Genomic DNA, 23,359 nt, shown 5'->3' with positions numbered 1-23,359 from the left:
TCCCAGTGATATGGTGTTTATTTGCTTCCTAGCAGATTTTGGTGGAAAAGTTTGAAAGAGATTGTTCTAAATGCATTTGATGTTTACCAAATACTCTTTCTTCCATAAGGCATCCAAAGGCTTTATTCTATGCCTGGCACTTTGAAAGATGCCAAGAATAACAGATATAAATGGGTTCTCCTCCCCACCCTGCTCATTGTCTAGGGAAATAGACGCCTCCAGATAGGGCATAAATGTAGGTAGGTTCTAATGTCAGGGAAAAGGAACAAATAAACATGGTTCCAGCATTAGATAATCTTGATATATGCCAGGGTTTGAAAGGGAACCACTTATAAAGAACGTTCTGAGGAGTACAGCCATTTTCTCTGCACACCTCTTTCAGGGAACCTCTGCTAAACCACTGAGGTGAGGTGTAACTCTGTCTAGATGCTTCCTTCCCCCTCCCCAGCTTCATAACAGATATACCACCTGGAAAAAAGCCCCAGAACTAAAGGGAAAAGAGAAAGTCACCACCAAGAATCAGGCTACCTTAACATGCAGGTATAGTTGCCCGTGTCATTGAGGAGGGTGGGACGGAACCAGAGCACATCCTTCTCCTTACTAATGCGGTTGTCAGGGAGGCGGAAGTTAATTGGCTCCTCAAGGTCCCGGTCCTGCCTAGTCCAATACCAGATCAGAGTAAGGCCAGCTGAATGGGCTGTGCTGTAGTTGTATTTCAAGAAATGTTCAAAGAGCGGGCATTTGATGCGAGCTGGCTCATCTTCAAACACTTGGATCTGCCTCATGGTATCTAGTCCCCAGTCATCACAGCGCTCTGGAAGGATCAAAAAAGAAAGAAAAGGCTGGTGAGTCATCTCATCTTAAAGGGCTGTAGAGAACACACCTACTTAGGACACCCAGTCTATTCCAGGAACCCCTTTCTCTGGTCAGGTTTAGTAGCCCTTCTGTGATAATTGCATGAAATACAGGGCTCCTGGGTGGCTCAGTCCGTTAAACGTCTGACTTCAGCTCAGGTCATGATCTCCCAGTTGGTGAGTCTGAGCCCCACATAGGGCTATGCATGGACGGTGCATAGCCTCCTTGGGATTCTTTCTCTCTTCCTTTTTCTCTCTGCCCCTCCCCCATTTGCATTCTGTCTCAAAATAAATAAGTAAACTTTAAAAATAATAATAATTAATAATAATAATTGCATGTAATAGAAGCCTATGGTAAGAAGAAATGATTTCTCCACCTTCCTTATCATTTTTTGATTACCTTTTGGAAATGACTGGATCTCCTAACTTGATCCTATTGTACCCTATAAGGAATGATGGAGAATCTCACGTGAAAAAGGAATCACGTGCTCTTTCACCCTCGTGGGGACAGAGGAGGTTCTAAGGGGAAAATTGTAAGTGAAAAGACAACCCTACAAGACTCTCAGTTCTTCCCATGTTAGATCTGCCCAGGCAAAGGTATCTATGTAACAGACTCACGAACAAAACTACATGTGTAATAAATAAAATGAAGTTTGCCACTAAAGTTTGTGGTTGTTTGTCAAAGCAACGTTTTTGTGGCAGCAGATAATCGAGAGAACAACTAAATTTGTGGCAACTTTAATTTTGATAAAAGCAAAAAACTGGAAGCTATGTGACTTGCAGAAGAATTTGTAAGCACTCAATCCTTAAGTAAGTAATAGATCTCTGAGAAATTTAATAAACCGGCTTTTCCAAGACTCCACAAATTACTATTATTTATAATCACTATGCTTTTATTTAAAAATACCTTTCAAAATCCAACATACAAAGAAAGAACTGGAAAGATCCAATTTTGTCCACACCAATGCGAACATGACAGTATGTTTTTTAAATAAAACATCCGTCTTACCAGATTCTTCGAATACATTTTCATTAAAGCTACAAAGTTGCAGAATCAGCTCATTCAGTTTAGAGGAAATTACAAGTACAGTTTTTCAGATACATATGTCAGATTGAATACATGCAACCAACATCGCTCCTTTCTGAAACCTCACTAAAACTAAAATAATTTTTCAAGACATAACCCCAAGTAACAGCAAGAATAGGAAAAAAGACAGCAACAACATCAAAATTGACAAGCTGTAATCAGTTCAGCCCATTGAAACAGACAAATCCTAAGCCAGAATGGGAAGGCTGGAGGGCACACCTGTGCACAATTCAGAAGGCTGAGAAGACCCAGAAGGAACTGTCAGCCCTGAGATACGGAATCGCTAGTGAGTGCCATTCCCCCGATGTTTCTGGGTTCTCTTCCTAGGCAAAGAAACCCTCCACTTCTCTGCCCCTCTGAAGGAGAGGTCACGTGGCTGACTTTTGCCCATATGATGTAGTGAGTGTCACTTGTGTTGGTTATTTTAAGAGCTAGAGCATATTTTATGTTTCCTTTTCTTCTTCTATAAAAGCACAGAGATTGAGCCTCCTTTAACTTGGGTCCCTCGACGTAGATGACGTACAGCAAAGGGGGAAAAAATAGAAAGAAAGAAAGAAGAGAACCATCAATTAAATAAGTCAATGAAAACAGATTTATACCACAAAAAATATTTTCTTTAACATTTTGTATTTTACTTTTGACAGAGACAGAGACAGAGACAGACTGCCAGCAGGGGAGGGGCAGAGAGAAAGGGAGACACAGAATCTGAAGCAGGCTCCAGGCTCTGAGCTTTCAGCACAGAGCCCGATGCGGGGCTTGAACCCACGAACTGTGCGATCACGACCTGAGATGAAGTCGGCCACTTGACTGACTGGGCCACCCAGGCACCCAAAAATATTTTTTAAAACTGGAAAAAGAGAAGACGCTATAAACTACCAGAGAGTAAGAAAGGATACCAAAAAAAAGGGGTGGGGGGTCACTTACAAGAGACCAGGGATCAGAATGGCTTTGGAACTCTCAAAGGCAAGACTGAAAACTGGAAGATAATGAAACAATATATGTGAAGGGGATTATTTTCCTTCTTGAAACTAAACCCATGGAAACAATCAAGTGTGAAGGTGGCATTTTCAGGCACATCAAGACTCAGTAATTTTACTTCCCATATGCTCTTTATCATGAGCCTTCTGAGGGATTTGTGTTAGTAAAATGAGAGGGAAATAAGCAAACTGTAGGATGGAGGAAGAAGGATGCAATTCCAGAGAGAGGGGAAAGGAATCCCCAGTATAACCGTGAAGGAGATCTCTGGCTCACAGCTACTCAGCAGGGCTTGGCGACAAACCAGGGTAAGTAGAAGGGAATGGAAATCTCCAGATCAAAAATAATAATAATTGTAACTAATAAATTATCTGATGAAATTAGCCCTATGGAAAATTATGCTGAAAGGCAATTGTAAGTAGGAAACCAGTTATCCAAAAGATCCAAATTAAAGTAAGCATATGAAGGCAAGGCAATTAATAACTTCCAAAAGTAAGAAAGTAAACAATCATAGCTCATTACCATGTGAAGGCACATTAATTAAATGATTATTGATTCAAATATTGCAGCACGTATGTAAAAAGGAATAAGTAAATAAAGGAGAGGGGACGACCATTTAGGAGAGAGAAATCTCATTGACTATAATTAAAAAATGAAAAAAAAAATATGCCCAGAGTTGGTTAAATGAAAAATAACAATAGGTACAAATTGATTGGCAAAATATAGATAGAAAATGCCAGAAGGAATAAATAGAGTACTTAAAAGCGGTGGCTTGTGAAGAAAAGAGCTAGCAGATGTGAGGAAACTTAGAGCAGAAAAAGTACAATTATTTTGGTATGAACCTTATAATATTTTGGCCTTTTAAAACTCTCTGTGCATGATTTGCTTTGACTATAATTAAAATAATAATTAGGGGGAAAAAGGGAAGGAAGGACGAGAGCGCATATCATAAATACAACTGGCAAAGCCACTCTCCGGTGTTTCACCATCCTAATCACATTAACTTTCTGGAAGAAAACAAAGTCTTGATTTCACTTTTTAATTCCAAGGTTTGTATCCGTGTGCTTTGGCACAACAGTCATTTCACTTTTGAATTACAAGGTATAGTTTAAAGGAAAAAGAGAGTGACAGGCAGTTGGGCAGCTGATGGTATCTGGAATGTCACCATATTGTTGGTTATCTGAAGGAAAGAGATGCTACTGCCTTCTGTATTGCATAAAAATATTCTTTATGCTGTTCCCAAAGGCACCTCCCTCAAGAGCTTGGACTATGGGTCCAAATTTGGCTGATGGTAGAGGTAAGGCTATCAAATGAAAATTAGCATCCTTCCTGCAACTCTGCTCTCTAATAGATCTCAATTCAGATCGCCCCAACTGGGGCCAGTAAACAGCGGGTCTCACACCATGAACTGTCATAACAGGAACACTGGTAAACTGGAGAGGAAGTGGAGGCCCTTCTGAGGGCTAATGGTACCTTGATTAAAGGAGACTTCCTGACACCAATATTACAAATTGTCACTTTGTTTGGTGCCTGGAGGTCTTTACAGTCCTGGGAATGATGAATAGTAAGATGGATGATAAGTGACAGGTCAATTTTTCTTTTGTAAAAGTAGGAGAATGCAGACCGTGGAAAGGGGGATGAGCAGAGAGCGAGTGTGGCATCGCCACCGCAAGCGTGTACTCAGACCGACTGAGGAGGAAGCACGAATGGAACTCTAGTGACTGCGGGGGCAGATGTGGCAGAGACTGGCTAAATGTTCCTGAACCCCGGTTTCCCTTGGCCCATATGGAGACTCCAAACCCTCGGCAACCGAACTGGGGCCATTGGATTTGGTTCTGGCCAATGGATGCGATTGGAAATGTTTTAACCTGAAACTCCCAGCTTAATCTATGATGCTTTCTCCTTCCCTCACATGGAGTCCCTGAGGGCCAGAAAATTTTGAGTAACGTAGTATCACAAGATGGAAGGAGCCTGGACCCCTCACCCTGCTTGGAGCAGAGCTCCTCAGAAATGCCATCTCACTTTCCGGGTTGGGGGGGCTGTGATTGAGTGGACAAATCAACTTCTATTGTGTTAAGACACTGAGATTTGGGGGCATATTGTTACAGTAACTAGTATTTCCATCTTAACTAATAAAAGGCAGGATTTTCCTCTTATCACATAACTTAATAAATCAAGAACAGACACCTTTTAAAATAGCTTTTGTTAAAGGCCCTTACATACTGAAATTTAAATACAGATCAATCACTAAGATTTTTGGCTGATTCCATAGCCTTAAAATCTTTTCAATCAATTTAAATGCAATTCATCTTAAAGTGGCAAATAAATCACTAGACCTACTAAGTATCTCTTTTACAGAATGTCCCATGGGCCAAATAAACATACCTCTAAAGTGAATCAGCCTCTTTTACAATAGGGACTGAAAAAATATACATATCGGTGTTCTTAAAAATCAGCAAAAAAAAAAAAAAAGGTATTATTATTGAGAATTTTTTTCTTTGGAGTGTTTGCCCATTGGAAATTTGTTCTGCGAGTTTTTAAGTTTCCCTCGCCAGCCACCTGAGGGTATTTTGTTGGAGCTTTTTCAATTATTCAATGAACAGATAAAAATAAAATCTATGGCAACAGGCTGGAGTGTCATATAATACCAAATTAATTATATGACTCACCGCAGGCACGAGCAGAAGAAAAGACTGGGGAAAAGGCTGCTATGCAAATATATTTGTCTCTAATAACAGCAAAGGGAATTTAGCAAATTATTGGCAGAGCAAATTACTTTTTTGCTTAAAATGTCCCTTCTTACCCAGTGTACTCCACAGGGGACGTCCTTTCTAAATTGGCCCCTCGACATGGGGAGTCACAAAGTCATCATGTCCCTCAGCCAAAGGATTTCTTAAGGCTGAGGCTGGGAGGTACAGAGGACTAATGGAATGTGCAAAGCCTCCCAAAGCCAAGTCGCTGGAAAATCCAACCCACGCTCCTGACAGCAATTAGCATTTATATAGCAGGGTATACATTTTAACTAATTAATCTCACAACACCCTCTTGGGCTTTCATGCCCATTCCCACATTACATGCCAGAAAACGGAGACAGAGAGATTAATTGACTTACTTTTGCCTGAGTGGTAGCACAAATAAAGGCTGCCTGAACATAGATCTAGGATGCTTGTCCCTAATCTACGCTCACACATTCAAAGCAAGATATTTCCCACAGGAAAGCTATTCATATATTTGTATTTATTAAATATTCATGCAGAATCTGCTGGGAACAAGGCACTGGGCTGGGTGCTGGGGCAGAAAGACATGTAGATATAAAAACCCAGGAAGCTCAGGTATAGAGGAGAAAGAGGAAAGGATTTAAATGTCAGAAAACTTCAGGTAGAATTACTTTCCACATGTAATTAATCACCATATGCCATTTAATTGACATATAACCTTGGGCAAATGCTTCCCGTCTCAGGCTCGGTTTCTGCGTGCGTAACATGCCTACCTTATAGTGTTGAATGCGGATTAAGGGGCTTGGTATACTAAAAGGAGCACAGTACCTATTAGGCTGAATTTGCGTAATAAATCTGAATAGGTCCTTGCCTGTCAAAAGGTTGAAAAAGAAAGATTAAGCGAAAATACTTGATGGAATGAACCAACTATTATAATAGGCTTCTAAGCAGGAGGATAGCTTTCAGCTGAGTATATGACATTATATGCCTAATATAACGAAATATTATATTATATTATATATATATATTATATTATATAAAGGGGGAGGAAATGGTGGTCTTGAGATTGGATTGTGATCAGAAACAGTCCTTTTTCATATCCTCAGCTGGAATTCAATGTGCTTTAAAAACTGCCCCATCAGTAAATTTCAGTAGTCTTTTATTTTCTTTACTATTTTCAATTTTTATTTACATGATAGAGAGGCAGAACATGAGCAAGAGAAAGTCAGAGAGAAAGCCTCCAGGGGAGGGGGGGCTCGAACTCACAGACCGTGAGATCATGACCTGAGCCGAAGTCAGATGCTTACCTGACGGAGCCAACCAGGTGCCCCATATATTTCAGTAGTCTTATCTAATCCTGAGGGCAGAGACTAAGTATAATGAAAAGACTGGTTTTATAATCCATTCTTAAAAGTTTTGCTTAACTTTGGTTTTCTACTGTATGCGTGCCTTTGCAGGAAATATTAGCCTGCGACTGGGATCTAAGGAGAATCTAAGGTGTGAGCACCGTTGAATGAGCGGCTTGATGACAAAGAGGAAGTCAACAAGTTAAGCGTGGGCAAGTTTCCGAGGCAAGAGAGAGGAGTGCCAGACACTGGAACGTTAGCAGGAGCCCTGATAGAGGAGGCACATGGCACAGAGCACAGAGCATCACGGTTGGGGATAACAGAGATGAGTCAAAGACAGGCTTTGGCACCTCCTGGCTTTTCTAATTCATTTAAAAACTACACACTGAAGATCCTGCCATGGGTCAAGCTCAGGACACACTGGTGAACAAAACGAAGGTCTCATGCAGCTCACCTCCTAACACAGGGAGACTGACAATAAGCAGCTGACACACTAAATAAGAAAAGTAAAGGGACGCCTGGGTGGCTCAGTCAGTTAAGTGTCCAACTTTGGCTCAGGTCACGATCTCACAGTTGGTGGACTGGAGCCCCATGTCAGGCTCTGTGCTGACAGCTAGCTCAGAGCCTGGAGCCTGCTTCCGATTCTGTGTCTCCCTCTCTCTCTCTCTCTCTCAAAAATAAATAAACATTTTAAAAATAAATAAATACATAAATATATAAATAAATAAAGTATAGAGTATATTGGAAGGTTAGTCAATGGAACAAAGAAAAACATGAAACCTGGTAAGAGGGAAGAAGGAGAAATTTGCAGTTTTAAAGCAGGCAGTCAGGGTGAGTCCCTCAGCCATTATGAACCTCAGCTCCTAAAACCAACACTTCAAGCTCATACTACATAGGAGTTATGAAAACTGAATGAGCCAAAGATAGAAATTACGATAGCAACTGTAAAGTTCTATGCACATATTAGTGACAATTAATCTATGGGCTGCCATTTTGTATGTGACCTTTGGAAAACGATTTTCTCACTCTGGTCTATGGGAGAAACTGCTAGACATGTCCCATTGACCTTGTCCCCACACTCCCCTTCCTCAAAAGTATGGGAATTTCCATCTGGGCACAGAGCCGTTCAGAAGAAAGACTACATTTCTCAAACTTTCCTCTCACTTGGATGGGACGTGCTCAAGTGGAAAGTTCTGATGAATGGACTATATTTGATATGTCATGTGGTAGATTCCAAAACATTTTTTTATTACTTTTTAAAATTTTTATCATTTTTTTTTTGAGAGAGAGAGAGAGAATGTGGAGCCCCACGTAGGGCTTGATCTCACAACCTGAGATCATGACCTAAGCTGAAATCAAGAGTCGGATGCTTAACTGACTGTGCCACCCAGGTGCCCCGGAAAACATTTCTTGAGAGGTACAGGCGTGTTCCTAGGCTCTGGCTCCCATCCCATTTCTTCCATCCCGCTGCTTGGAACAGGGATGCTACATCATGGAAGATAAGAATGAAGGGCACACCTAGCAAATGGTGGAGTGTGAAAGTGAGAGGCAGAACACAAGGCGCTGCCTGACCAGCCCTGAGCTCTCTAGCTCTAGATTTTACATAAGAAATAAACTCTCCAATACCATTGCTACTCTAGGTGTGGTCCACAGCCCACCAGCACATCATCAGCGCCTTGGTAGCTCAGCAGAATTGCAGATCTTCAGGCCCCACCCAGACTAACTGAATTAGAATGTACAGTTTAACAAGATGATCAGATTATTCCTAAGCACATTAGCATTGGATAAATATTAGTTTGAACCAAGGTTATTTTGTGTCTCCCTAGTCACAGTTGATCATCATACTAAAGGATGACAATGTCTTATTTCATCTGTTAAAGTAGGCAGATTGTTGAATAAATTGTGAGGTTTAGCCACCCCCTAAGTCTAGGTCTCTTTGACTAATTACATTTAAAAAATACTTTCTTTTTTTGTCCCTCAATGGAAAAAAAATCAAATAGTAGAATATTTTTCTGGCAAAGTGCTGTAGCAAACAAGCAGTTTTCAAAAAATAATCTACAAACTACATTTCCTAGAGTATGATGTAAGTAGAAAAACATCATTAAAAGAGGTATTTTTTTTTTTATTCAGGGGACAGCTACTCAAACAAAGGTCTAGAAAATGCTTCTGAAGTTCTGTGGTTATCAACTAAGCTTTGAAAAGAGAGAGAAGTGAGGCGTGGGGGAGGAAGAGCCGGAGTGGCTGTGAGCATCTATCACACAACCTCATGTCACTTGTACCGTTCAACAACACTGAGCTAATAACTCGGCAGATGGTTTTCCTGGACCAGATAATTAGACATACCTTACTCCCACCAAAAAACGGAGTTTTCTTGATTGAGTAATTTGAAGAAAATAAGAAACAGCCCTGGGCAGATGAGAAGATTTGCGAGATAAGGAAAGCATGCCAAATTCAGAAAGCTGGTTAATGGGGGGGGGGGGGGGGGGGGGGGGGGGGGGTCGGAGATCCGCAAGCCTCAATTTTGCAGATGTCATTAGAGCTTGTTCCTAGAACAAGTTTTATTCTCGATTGTGCGCCACTCTTTCCTGTAGCACCAGACGCTCATCTTTACATGTCCTCAAGCTATTACTTTATATCAATTAAAAGGGGTGGGGCTGGCCAGTTTTTCCCCCCCTAATGTGGAGCAAATAATTACCAGGGAAACGTGAGAACAAAGAAAATAACAAAAAGGAAGAGGTAAAAAAGGAAAATGAATCCTCACCGCTGAAAACCACCAAACCCATGAAGTTTAAAGCCAGAACATACACCACTGCAAGTGATCCTTAAAGATACGAAATCACATTATGTAAAGGACGACTGAGAGCTGGGGTTTTTCAGAGCCTAATTATCATTACAGGGCCAGTACACCAGGATCTCTGGACAGTATGGTTTTCATTCAATCTCTTGTCACATGGAGGTTCCTCTCTGAGTTTGTGAACATGAGTGCCATGTTCTACCAAGTTTCCCTCAATGCAGAGGACATGAGGAAAAACCCCGGGGTCTCCTGCTGCAGAGAATTTTACAGTTCCTAGGTCTGAGAAGAGCGGCTGAAGGTCTGCAGGCTCTTTCTTGATCTCCATGAAGTCAGAGCACCAAAAAACGGATGCTTAATCATCATTCGTTAATGTCCAAGGAGGGTCCAACAGACCCCCTGCCTACTGCTGTGCATAATAAGGAAGAACATGGAACAGCATCATCTAATAGCCCCCTACAAAAGGCTGTTTCTCTCATCAAAGTTACAGCAGGGGTTAGCAAGCAAAAGAACGGATTCTGGGTGTGCTGCCTCTGTACCATGGTTCCATTATTTTCTTTAAAAAAAAAATCACTGTAATGAGCATCCTCGTGTGGCTGAAGGGAATGATTTTCTTCGCAGGGCTGTTGTGACAATAAATAAACTGGCTTGTGTCAAGTGTGGCACACTACACTGGGAAAACTCTAAGCAGTCATTAGCTGGTTTTTCTGTTTTGTTTTTTTTTTTTCCCAAGCAATCTTTTCTAATCCATGATTAAGATGTAAAGATCCAATTACTATTCTCATATAATAATCAAGCAGCCTTCGCTCTCTATTTTCATTATTACATACTATTTATTCAGGGTCCTGTGAGTGCCAGCGGCTATAAACAAAATTTAGGGAAAAACATGATCTCTGCCTTCAGATTTCTATTCAAGAAACAGATGGTCAGCGTTGGAAGTCAAGGTGTTTCACACTCGAGCACAGAATCCCAGAACACAAGGATTTTAGATCTGGCCGTAGCCTCCAGTGTCGGTAGAATAGCTGGTAAGACCCCGTACCACAAATGAGGGAGTGAAGCTAAGAAAGAATAAAAGCAGGTCTGAGACATGAACCAACAATCTGTGACAGAGATGGGGAGGGACAAAACCGAGTTTCCCATAGCCCAGAACGACTTTCTCTCTGGCGTACACAGTGCCTAGTCTCTGGAGTCTGACAACCCTAGTTCAGATCCGTGTTTTGGTGTCGCTTCCCGGCCATACGAGTACACACAAGCAAATGGTATGCTCCTGGCTGTCAAAGAAGGCTGACGTGATGCTTAAATGATACAATGCTTTTAAAGTACTCAGCAGAGAGCTATTAGTATTGCATTCCTCTCTGAATTCCACACTGAGCGTGGCCAATTTCAACCTGAACATGGCCCAACAAATGTTGTTAACACTTAACCTATGGGGACTTGCCCCTAACAAAGTGTTTGCGGGCATTTGCCTACAAGGCAGTTTTAATAACATTCAGAATAACACCTTCATTTTACAAACGGGGCAACTAAGCCCAGAGAGCTAATTTGATACATGGCATTGAGTTCAAGAGTGGCAAGCACAGAATCACTTCTTTTCGATCCAAATGTCATTTCCTTTCTATTACATCATCTGGGTAAAATAGATATTCCTAATACATATCTCCAGAAACGTTCCCTGTTGCTATTGGGCATGTAAGCAGTGCAATATTATATTCCTCTTCCAAACAGAGGATGAAGTAGGCAAAGAAGCAAACCTCAGAATACTGGAACAAATAACGTTAGCAGTGGACCGCAGAGGATAACTCTGCGTGCATCCTATGTGATCAAGCCACGCAATTATCCTTTTCCTCCCTCGCATTTTACAGGTAAAGACGCTAATCTCTGGATCTCGTCTTGGAAGCGGAAAGCAAAGGAGATGGTAATGAGGACCACACTTGGGGCACGTGGAAAGAAGGATCAAGCAAAATACAAAGCTAATGAAAGCACCTCCCGCATAGAATTGTTGACAGGGGTAAAAAAGATCATACACAAAAATACCATATGCTCAGGTGCACAGTATGAACCTAATAAATTTTAGCTACAATTATGTTGATTTTTACAGACGAGGGAATTGAGACCTAGAAAGATAGCAGGGATAATGAATTATTGTGTGTCTTGCACTGTGAGTTTTTACTGCATCTCATCAGAGCCAGGGACAGAAAACACAAAATTAAGATTTAAATCTTAAAATGGAGAAAGCAGGCTAAGCATGGACTCATTCTTAAATTAGTGAAGATAGCTCAAGCCATCACTTTTCCACTCAACAGTCTGATAGAAATTTAAAGCTCCTAGGTAATGTGGGACGCCTGGGTGGCTCAGTTGGTTAAGCGTCGACTTCAGCTCAGGTCATGATCTCATGGTTTGTGAGTTTGAGCCCTGCGCCGGGCTCTGTGCTGACAGCTCGGAGCCTGAAGCCTTCTTCATTTTCTGTGTCTCCCTCTCTCTCTGCTACTCCCACGCTCATGCTCTGTCTCTCTCAAAAGTGAATAAACGTTAAAAAAAAAAGTTTTTAAGGCCCTCTGGGCACTAACTTGTCTTTGTGCCTGTCATCCCCACATCTGACTTCCCAACGGAGTTCAAGGAGCCTTGTTCAGTGAAAGTACATCAAGGACCTTGAACTCTCAATTAGAAGCTATCTGATTCCTCCACCTCAAGACTTGCAGCCATCTTCTACACACAACTACAAAGCCAAAGGAAAGAGCATCCCGCGAGCCTTGCCAGCAACCTCCCCAGCAATTTCTCGGGAAATTGCCTGGAGTAAAAGGGCATTTGAGATCTTCATCACCTGCCAGGATGAGACACAGGCTGCCATCCTACCACTGCGTTTAAGAGAGGCATCACCTGTGAAATGCCAGTGTGGTCTCATTCAATTTTAATAATGTGTCAAGCATGTAGATTTTTCTTGAAGGCTGATCGTGACAAGCAGAAGACAAAAGATCCTGAGAGAAAGTCGGTGAAGCAAACATCAGAAGCTGAGAGTGTAAGCAGTAGGGTTTGGGGAAATGTCTGGCTGTGAATGATGAGGGGATGGTGGGGAGGACTCACTAGGGAGGAGTCCAGACTGGCTCAGTTTTCAGTGGCCCCACAGCTAGAGAACAGTATCAGCTCCCAAGGGGAGGAGCAGATCTTGGGAAGATAAAAGCCAAGATACAATCATGGTCCACCTTTCTAAATATTTAAGTCACGTATAATCCACTATGCATCTTAGAAAACCACTACACATTGGAGGAGGAAGGGGCCCTTCTGAATCACCCAGGAACATGACACGTTATACAGATTAGGCTCTGAGTCCAAAGGGGTGATGAGCACCTGAATGAAAGGCTGGTTAGTAGCAGAGGTGGGATGAAACCTTCCAGAATCCTAGTTACCTGCCCCATATCACATTACCTTTTGCCTATAAAACCAACGATGAAAGACAGTTTACACTACACTTCCGTCAATCAGTCTTTGCTTCTCTTTTTTTCCCTGGATGTCAGAGGTTGGATTTTTATGCCTGTATTTATGTTCAGTTTGTTTGTTGGCTTTTAAGTCCAGTTGACCCACAACGTTACATTAGTTTCAGGTGTACAGCATATTGATTCAACAACTCTGTACATTACACTAAACTCACCACAAATGTAGCCACCACATGTCCCCCAAACAACCCTATGACCCTACATTCAGCTTCTTGACTTACTGTAGACTTTGGGTGGAGGGCATTTGACTCTAATATATTTAGTGCTGAAGAGAAACCAACTTTTTAGAACTCCAGAGCTCTTAAAACTTAGGAAGCAAAACAGGAGAAGAAACTTTTCATATATGAAGTAAAAGTAGTTAAACTCTAGAGAAATCAAAATGTAGAATCTCTCCTATAATACCCTTCTACTTGTTAACCCCCTTTCTCAGGGCACACACATTACCTCTCCACACACACACTACCTCTCCACACACACACCAATGGTCTGCCACTGAAAAGCAGCAATATAATTATTATAAATTACAAAAACAAAAATAACACAAATTTGTTCAAGACCAGGAAAAGGGTCTGCTGTCATTGCCAAAAGGGCTTTTAGGTGCTTCCTGATACAAGTCAAGCTGTCATCGTACATATATCTCAGGGGGTATGTGTGCATCCAGGTATAAATCCCAAGGCAAAATTGTCCAGTCCAGAATGCTCGTATCTGGGCATTTTCAGTCTCCCAATGCTATAATTCTCTACCTCGTAGAGAAACTGATTACGAAGGTGGTTGATTAGAAACACACCGTCTTGTTTCCATACTCTTAGAGGCAGGAAAACGTGTCAAACTCATCACCTAGGAATCATGGTCTTCTTTTCCCTACTGCATCCCATCCAAGATTACAAATCCATGATTGTTAACAGAATCCACAATAATTTATGTTTTACATGGCAGCTTCAGACACATGGTGTTCTTTGATCACAGAATGAGGTGCTGTTGTCCCATTTTGGAGTTTGGAAAGAAAGGCTCAGAATGACTTGGAAAAGTCACGGTGCTAGCAGGCAGCAGAGTTTTCTGGATTCCGAACCAGTGACCCTCCCAGAGCCAATCTTCTCTCCTTTAACCCTCTTAGGCTCTCTCGTATCATGCTCAGTCCCTTGGTTTCCAGTTTATTTATTTATTTTTTAAATGTTTTTATTTATTTCTGAGAGAGAGAGTGAGAGAGAGAGAGATACAGTATGAACAGGGGAGGGTCAGAGAGAGAGGGAGACACAGAATCTGAAACAGGCTCCAGGCTCTGAGCTGGCAGTCAGCACAGAGCCCGACACAGGGCTTGAACCGATGAACCACAAGATCATGACCTGAGCTGAAGTCGGACCTTAACCGACTGAGCCACCCAGGCGCCCCCTTTAGTTTCCAGTTTAAACACTTTAAACATAATTTCTTCCCTCAATTCTTCCTACTCGCATTGATTCTTTACATTAACAAACATCTCAAACCATGTTCTTTCCTTCTGCCTTATAGAAAACTGGCTACTGAGCCTTTGTTGGAATATAGGAATGCAATCTCAGGCAGATATCTTTAAACTTCCTTGACACTATAGTTCTTGAGGTACCTTTTGTAGTGTTCTCTATAGAGAATAACAACATAAAGTTGGGACACCTGATTTCTTGTCCTAACTCTGTCAGTGTGACCACCATCATCATTATTATTATAACTACCACAACCAACTATTAGTGAATGCTTCCCATATGCCAGGTATTAAGTGACTTACTTTTATGATTTCCTAACCACCCTTTCAGATAGCTTATTATTGCCCCCATTTAATCAATGAGCAGTGTGAGTCTTAGGTAAGCTAAAGAACATCCACACGATTACACAGAGTTAAATTAATTAAACAAGGAGGCTATTAGACTGAGGTGGCTTTAATGCCTTAGCAGCCTACCTAAGCAAACAAAAACCTAAGCCTGTAATGTCTCAAGGTCAAAAAATCAAAATCCAAGGAACCTGATTACAGCCAACTAGATTCTATCAGGTGAATGCAACTGCTTAAGCTATAGTCAACCACATGGTTCTCTTGTTTTGTTTCCACGTCTTCTCTAGAAAAGTCTTGTCTCCAGTTCCCATTGGTAAAATGCTCCCAACCACTTCACCACTCGATGCTGCCTAATGCAAATTGATTTTTCCTCAAATAAACTCTTAACATTTTTCATTGTTAATATGCCTCAGTTTATCTTTTAGCAATAGGAAGTATGTGACAGAGGATTCTAACACAGATCTGCTTCATTCCAGAGTCTGAAAGTTAACCCTGACTGTGGCCAGGTAACTTCCGCTGTCTGGCATCCAGCTTTCTCACGTATAATATGTAAGAAGGTAAAATCAGATGAGCTCTGATTCCTTCCATCTCTACAATATGATGGGTTGACAATCAATACTAACCTCAAGAGTGTTTTCTAGCCTGAATCTTAAACATGTAAAATCAAGCCAGCTTTTCGGGGAAAAGAGTAGAGTTGGGGTGCTAGTTAATATAAAGCAGAACAAACTGGGCCTCTTTAATGAGGAGCATAACATCCTTGATTAGTGGTTCCCTGCATCAGAAGGCACATGCCACAGCCAAGAGGCAACGGGGAGATCATATCTGTCTGAATTAGAGTGTCATTATGTAGTCATGTTTCCAATGGAGACAACGAAGCTATCTTCAATGCTCAACTTTTCCTCACAACACCCACTTTTAAAAACCAGAGAAGTCAGAAATGTCAGCTTGTCCTCGAAGGCAGCTCCCTTGGGCATTAGCTGCTTCTGTCTTATTAAGTATAGTCAGGCATGACTCAGCTCCTCCATCAACTGTCTGCAAAGGAGAACATTTCACGCTGGTAGAAAATCACCTTAAGCAGAAATATGGAAGGCATTTAAGGTACACAATTAGAGCTGCATTGCTTATTACTCAAAATCAAATCATCCATTTCTTACCCTAGACAGGAGAGCATAATCACAGCCAATAGGGAAACAAAACTGCATTCGCTTAGAGCACATACGATTACCCTGTCATCTCTGGCTACAACTATCAGCCACTCAGACACCTCTTCTGTCTGGGTCAGAAAGAAAGGTGAACTGTGGGTTATGGCATGTCCTTCAATCAATAAACCTGCAGTGAAAACCTACTACATGCAACAGTTTATAATATGCAGGTTCCAACGGGGGCATAAAGACACAAAGAAGACATGGTCTCTCATCTCAAAGATCTCGCTATCTAGAAAGAAAGCACGGACAACCACAGGGCCAGCGAAAAGAAGTAAATATTCAAACCAAAAAGATGTAGCAGGTCCTAAGCAGGCAGAAGCAGTCCTTATCTCTGACTGTGAGAGGCAGGAAGTTCAATGAAACCTTCACAGAAGAGATGACATCTGAATTAAGCCTGAAAACAGAATAGAAGGTGCAGTGATGGATTCAAGGGGAGGGGTCCACGCTGAGGGGACATGGTGAGCAAAGGCACAGAAGGTGTGGAAACCATGATGAGTCCATCAGTCAGCTGAGTGTGGGATGTTGTAGCAGAGCACGAGAATGGAAGACCACGTTTCTACAGGGTAAGAAGTTCATACTTTATCTTGCAGGAACTGGGAGTCACTGACTGTTCTGGAAGAATGAAGTGACGTACATGAATTACAACTATGATGGTGATGAAGGCTGGGTTGGGAGATATATGTTTGTGCCCTGAGACTGTCTGATGGGTCCTACACATGTGCCATTCCACATGAATCATGAGATTTCTCTACCTGCTTGTCATCTCTGCTTTTACTTGTACAAACCACAGATGAAGACAGAAGAGACCATTACGGGAACGGGGCAGGAGGGAGTAGGCAGACAGTGGAGCTGATGGCTTCTGAGGTGGTCCTTTTGCTCGACAGCTGCTGGAGGAAGGACTGTGAGTTATCGAGGTGAGAGACACTGCTCTTCCTTCTCCATCTCCCAACCCCCCTCATCACCACTGATAATACATGGGGCTGTAGAGGGGGCAACAGCTTTATTAGAGTTCCTAAATTTTAATTATCCAGAACCTTTACTGTTTCTCTCTTGAGCCTCTCCTCACAGTGTTTTAATAACCAGAAACCTCAATGAAAGGCAATGCTCTATAGTGCGGCACACTGTCCACACATCCCTTATGGCACGTAGAACATCATTCCACGGCTATAGATGTTTCAGTGCCTGGATTCTTCTTCCATCTACCTAAGAGCTCCCTGTTAACAGGACAGTTGTCCTTTTCATCATCAAGACCCCCACTGTGCCTGAAAAACCAAAATGCTCTTCAACATTCTAAGCAGAGAAGAAAATAGGGGCAGATCCAGTGATGAGACTAGAAACAGGATTTTAAAATTACTAAAAAATAAATAAATAAATAAATAAAGGTTAGCAGAGATAAGCCACAGATGAGAAGAAAATATTTTAAAATTACGTATCTGATAAAAGACTTAACATCCAGGACACATAAAGAACTCTCAACATTCAGTAAGAAAGCAATTTAAAAAGGGATACAAGATTTCAATAGGCATTTTATCAAAGAAGACATACAGATGGCAAATAAGCCTATGAAAACATACCCCAAATCATTAGTCACTACTTGCAAATTAAAAATCACACAAGATACTATTCCATACTTCTTAGAATGGCTAATATTTAAAAAATGAAAAATACCAAGTTTGGGGGAAGATATGCAGCCGCTGAAACTCTCATTCATTGCTGATGGGACTGCACCATGAAATACAATCACTGTGGAAAACAGCTTAACATTTTCTTCGTAAGTTAAACATACACTTACAGTATGATCCAGTGATCTCAGTTCTAGATATTTACCCAAGAGAAATAAAAATCCATGTTAAGACAAAAGCCTGTACCCAGATCTTTATGGCAGTCTTAATCATAATTTTCAAAACCTTGAACCAGCCAAATGAACTTCAGCTAGAAGATGAATAAACAGACTGTGATATATCTATATAATGGAATACTACCCAGCAACAAGAAACGGACTTCTGAAACACTTGACAATAAGAACGCATCTCAAATACATTATACTAAGTAAAAGAAGTCCAGTACCATATGATTCCAACTAAATGACATTTTGGATAAGACATAATTATGAGTCCATAACATATATCAGTGATTGCTAGGGGCTTGGGTCAGGAAAGGTTAGCTGTATAGTAGAAGCATGAGAGAAATTTGGGGGCATAATGGAACTTTTCTGCATCTTTCAGCAGCTTTCACATGGCTGTATGCATTTGTTAAAATTCAGAGACTCCATATACCAAAACCTGATTTATACTATACATAAATAAAAGAGTAAATAAAAATACATAAATTCCAAAAGGTTAAAAGTTGTGTAGCAAACGTATTAGGAGGAATTTAACAAGGATTAGGAGGAACTTAACAGAGGACCGTGGAGGAGAAGAAGGGGGGAAGTAGTGGGGGAGAGGGAGAGAGGCAAACCATGAGAGACTCTTGAATGCTGAGAACAAACTGAGGACTGATGGGTGTGGAGGGGGAGGGGGGAGATGGGCATGGAGGAGGGCACTTGTGGGGATGAGCACTGGGTATTATATGGAAACCAACTTGACAATAAACTATTTGTAAAAAAAAAAAAAGTTGTGTCGCATAAAAATGGATCTAAATAATTCTAGCCTCTTGAATAGAGATCTGGGTTTATTGGCAACAACTGGCATCAGTTATAGACTCATTGGTTATAGACTCAATTCTGCATTGCCTGTTCCCACATTTCCAAGAAGTCAAATTACACAAATCATCCAAGACACAGCTTGGTCACTTCTGTTCCAGATGTGGCTGGCTCTCTCTTGTGCCACTGACTACTTTCTACCTTGCATAATTGTTATTTACACTTATGGCTGATCTCCGGCTAGACTGTGAGCTCAAAGACAGGGCTTGGATCCTCACTACCCAACATAATGTTGAGCACACAGAGCTCATATTTGGATATTTGTTTCAAGCTGCTCACTATAAAGGCAGAGATCAATAACTAAATAGAGATATAAGCCTACACTTCCTTAGAACTTCCTGATATACACATCATGCTTTCCCATACAAGTAATCTCATAGGTGACGTAAAAACTGGATTTTAGCCAATTACTATATCTATTCATTCATTCACTGAGTTTTTATTGAACACTCAGTAAGTGAAAAACCTTCTGCCAGCTACTAAAGATAGAGAGGTGAATAAAACTGTGCCTGTCCCCGGGAAGCTTTCATTCCAGGGAAGATGACAGGTATTAAATAATTAGTTAACTAAGTAATTAAGGAAATATTTACATAATTGAGAACTTAGATGCTATGATAATGTGTACAATGAAAAAGAAGCAAAGGGTAACATGAAAGAATATATAACCGGGGTATATATATGTCTGAAACCAAGTGCTTGGAGGGAAAAGGGGATGCTGTCTGAAGAACTGACTTTTGCACTAAGTTCTGTAGAATGAAGATGTGAGGGATGCAGTTGTATGGGAGACCTAGACTAGAAAGGAAACACTCTATGCGAATGTCTGAAAGTATCTCAGGGAGCTTCATTGCCAGGATCAAGAAAATAGAACACAAGGAGGTTGAAACAATAGGTACAGAGATAAATATATAAGGCCATGTAGGCCACTGTAAGGAATTGAAATTTTATCCTCATAATAATGGGAAATACTTTAAATATTTTCATCACAGAAAGATTATTTAATTTAACATGTTACATAGATTAATACTGGTTGCCATGTGATGAATGGGTCATAGGCATCAAGAGTGGAGGAGGAACAGCCAGTTATGGAGCTACTGCAGAAAAGTCAAGAGTGAGAGGTATGGTTTAGGCTAGGATGATAGCCAGAGAGAAGCAGACAGAGCCACATGAAAGAAGAGCTAAAATGGATTGATGAGAAGTGTGGAAAAAAAAAACCCCAAAAAACAGAAAACAGAAAACAAAAAACAACAAAACACACACACACACACACACACACACACACACACACACACCAGGAAGCTTGGTCCAGAGACTCTTGAACCTCAAACTTACAATATCTATCATGGAATCCTTGAGGGCTAGACTCAGAAGGAACTAGACAATTTTACAGATGAGGAAACACAGATTCAGAAACACAGATTCAAACACAAGGTCATCCAGGAAGGTACCAACAGAGCTGAACCATGATAGCAAGCTATTTTATGTTTCTTGTGTTATTTCTCATTTATACTTTTTAAAGTCCCAATTCAACCTCTGCTTTATTCTGAAGAGAAATCAACATACATTATTCTTCATTGTTAGAGAAAGCACAGTAACGTGCCATCCATGGGTCATGGTCAATTATAGAGACCCCCATGACATTTAAATACAATGGCTCATCAAAATATCTCTATAAATACTTGCAGAATGAATGAATACATTTTCTTTTGCAATTATATTAAAAAATACAATTCAAAAACAATACAAATATCAACTGACTTAGAATCATCAGATTTTACTTTTTTGCCAAAATAAGTGGCAAAGAATCAGGGGAGCATAGGCAAATTTTCAAGCAACTGGTTCTGAAGAATATGCTACTACTTGCCTTTGAATTCTTAGAAGATTGATAAGTAAATAACCATCTGGAGAAAATGATAACCCTCTGGGCAAGAATTTAATTGCATTTGGAAATGTGTATTCTTGTGGGCAAACACCCACCTTCAAATGCAAAAATCTCAATCTTAATCTCATAATACAGAGAACAAATTGGTGCTTACCCATATGTCCAGGACGTACTGTCATTTTCCAAGCTCATTCAGCTGAGTCTCTGCTTACTTACTTGATTCGCTGATTACAGAAAAACTTTGAAATATGTTATCTCACTGGATCTCCATAACAACTTTCTGATATTATCATCTTCATTTTATAGATAAGAACAGAGAGTCACATGAACCCAAGATTTGACATGAGTCCAGAATTTTTTTTTCTCTGCATTACGAATTGTGAATAATTCAGGGCATTTTTCTGACCCAGGCCATTTTCTGAGCTCCCATAGCACTGGGATTTAAATTCATCACACTGACAAAAAAAGAAAATACTCAGATTCTCCTCTCCTGGACAGAGAGTAATGGGCTGAGTGTTGGGAAAACCTCTTGAATTCCCCATGATCTTTTTCGATGTAATGTGTTTTATCTTTTTTTTTTTTTTTTTTTTTTTTTTTTTTTTTTTTAATGTTTTATTTATCTCTAGGAGAGAGAGAGAGACAGCGTGAGCAGGGGAGGGTCAGAGAGAGAGGGAGTCACAGACAGAAACAGGCTCCAGGCTCTGAGCTGGCAGTCAGCACAGAGCCCGACGCGGGGCTCGAACCCACGAACCGCGAGATCATGACCCGAGCGAAAGTCGGACGCTTAACCAACTACGCCACCCGGGCGCCCCTAATGTGTTTTATCTTAAGGACCATTCTCAAAGTGGCTGTGGTATCGCACCCAACCTGAGACTCACCTTCTATTCCATACTTCAAAAAGGCAATTACAACCGAAGATAGTTTGACAGTTTTTCACAATGTTAAACATGGAATTACCATGTGACACAGCAACTCCCCTCCTGGGTATCCACTCAAGAGAAATGAGAACACGTATCCATACAAAAACCACAGTCTTATTGGTGTGACACAAAAATGTCCATTAATGATGAATGGACAAATAATAGAGTGTTCTTCATCAGTAAAGTAATGAAGTGCCGATACATGCTACAACATGGCTGGATCTTGAAAATGTAAATGAAAACATTATGCCAAGCCGGTTACAAAAATCCACATATAATTCCATTTCTATGAAATGCCCAGAGTAGCAAATCTATAGAGACAGGAAGGAGACTAATGGTTTCCTAAAGCTGAGGGAAATGGGAAGAAAGAATGGGGATTGGCCGCTAAAGGGTACAGAGTTTCTTTCTTGGGTGATGAGTATGTTCTTAACTTGGGCTTCAGATATCATGATGGCAAGGCTAAAATGACTGGTTTCTATTGCTTTCAACATGTAGAGTCTTTAGAAAAAATATAAAATAAGTGATGTCCTTAGTAGGGAAAGGGTTGGGATCCCCTATGTCTACAAGGGAAAATAATAATGGGCATGCGACTAGAAGACAAGGGCTTGAGTCCTGGTTGTTTGGTCTACTATCCATATGGCTATGATTAAGTCACCTAACCTCTCCAAGTCTCTGCTTCTTCTCTGTGAAAAGACAATATGATACACTTTATTATTATTCTGATAATCAATAATGCAAGCATTTTAAAACTATAAAACACTGCATAATTGCATCCACCACTCTATAATGGTATAATGGTATATGGTATAATGGTATACTATAATGGTATAATGGTAACGTGAACTGTATCTGGCACATACTGTAAGCCTAAAATTATGTATGTTTATTGCTTGGAGAAAGGAAGGAATGCTAACAGATGAAGGAAAACACACTCGTTTGTTTAACACATGTGTCATCATGCCCACAGATGTTGAAATATTGACAGCTGGCTCAGTACACTCTGTAGCACTGCTATCTTAAAAAACAAAAACAAAACAAAAACAGAAAACTGCCTGTAATCAACAGAAATGTTTAAATGAGCTGATGAGCTAGATAACAATTAGGGTACAGAGATATTTTGGGGGCTATTTAGCATAAGCAAACTTGGTGAAGCAGAGAAGTGGGGACTCAACTGATTCCAACTTCTAACAATTTGGGTGGCTAAATATTTACTTTCTTGAAATTGCTACCTAACACAATTATCAGCCATAGCTGTAATGCAGGAAATTTAACAATAGTATCTCTTTTTCCTTACCAATCTCCAAGTCTACCAAGGTCATTTCATGAATACTGAAATCATCCCAGTCCTAGGGAAGTTATTAACAACCCAATCTACATATAGAAACAAAGAGCTCATTAACCAACAATACCTCGCAACTGTTCCTTGCTTACCATCCTGAGAACTCCAACGGCTGAGGCCTTCATTTTTTCTTCCAAAAATTAAGATACTCTTTATTTCTAATTATAAATATAATCAGATTGTAATATTTTCTGATAATACATTAATTATTTTGAAAGAGGATAAATAAATTGAAACATAAATCCACTTTCTAAAG

At 40.6% G+C, this 23,359-nt stretch overlaps 1 protein-coding gene across 2 annotated transcripts in view; it reads right to left on the bottom strand.

Annotated features, from left to right (window-relative positions):
* Positions 1-23,359, bottom strand: part of LOC120233109 (interleukin 1 receptor accessory protein) — a 122,820-nt gene that overhangs the window by 37,557 nt on the left and 61,904 nt on the right. For both annotated transcript variants that reach the window (XM_039234219.1, XM_039234220.1), the window contains exon 3: positions 529-814. In XM_039234219.1, the coding sequence (XP_039090150.1) occupies positions 529-814 (286 nt within the window). The remainder of the gene's footprint in view (positions 1-528; positions 815-23,359) is intronic.

The sequence above is a fragment of the Hyaena hyaena genome, unplaced genomic scaffold (assembly GCF_003009895.1).
Source record: "Hyaena hyaena isolate Hyena2069 unplaced genomic scaffold, ASM300989v1 scaffold_84, whole genome shotgun sequence".
Classification (NCBI taxonomy): domain Eukaryota; kingdom Metazoa; phylum Chordata; class Mammalia; order Carnivora; family Hyaenidae; genus Hyaena; species Hyaena hyaena.
Note: the sequence above shows the minus strand (reverse complement) of the source record. Positions and strands in the feature narration are given on the sequence as shown.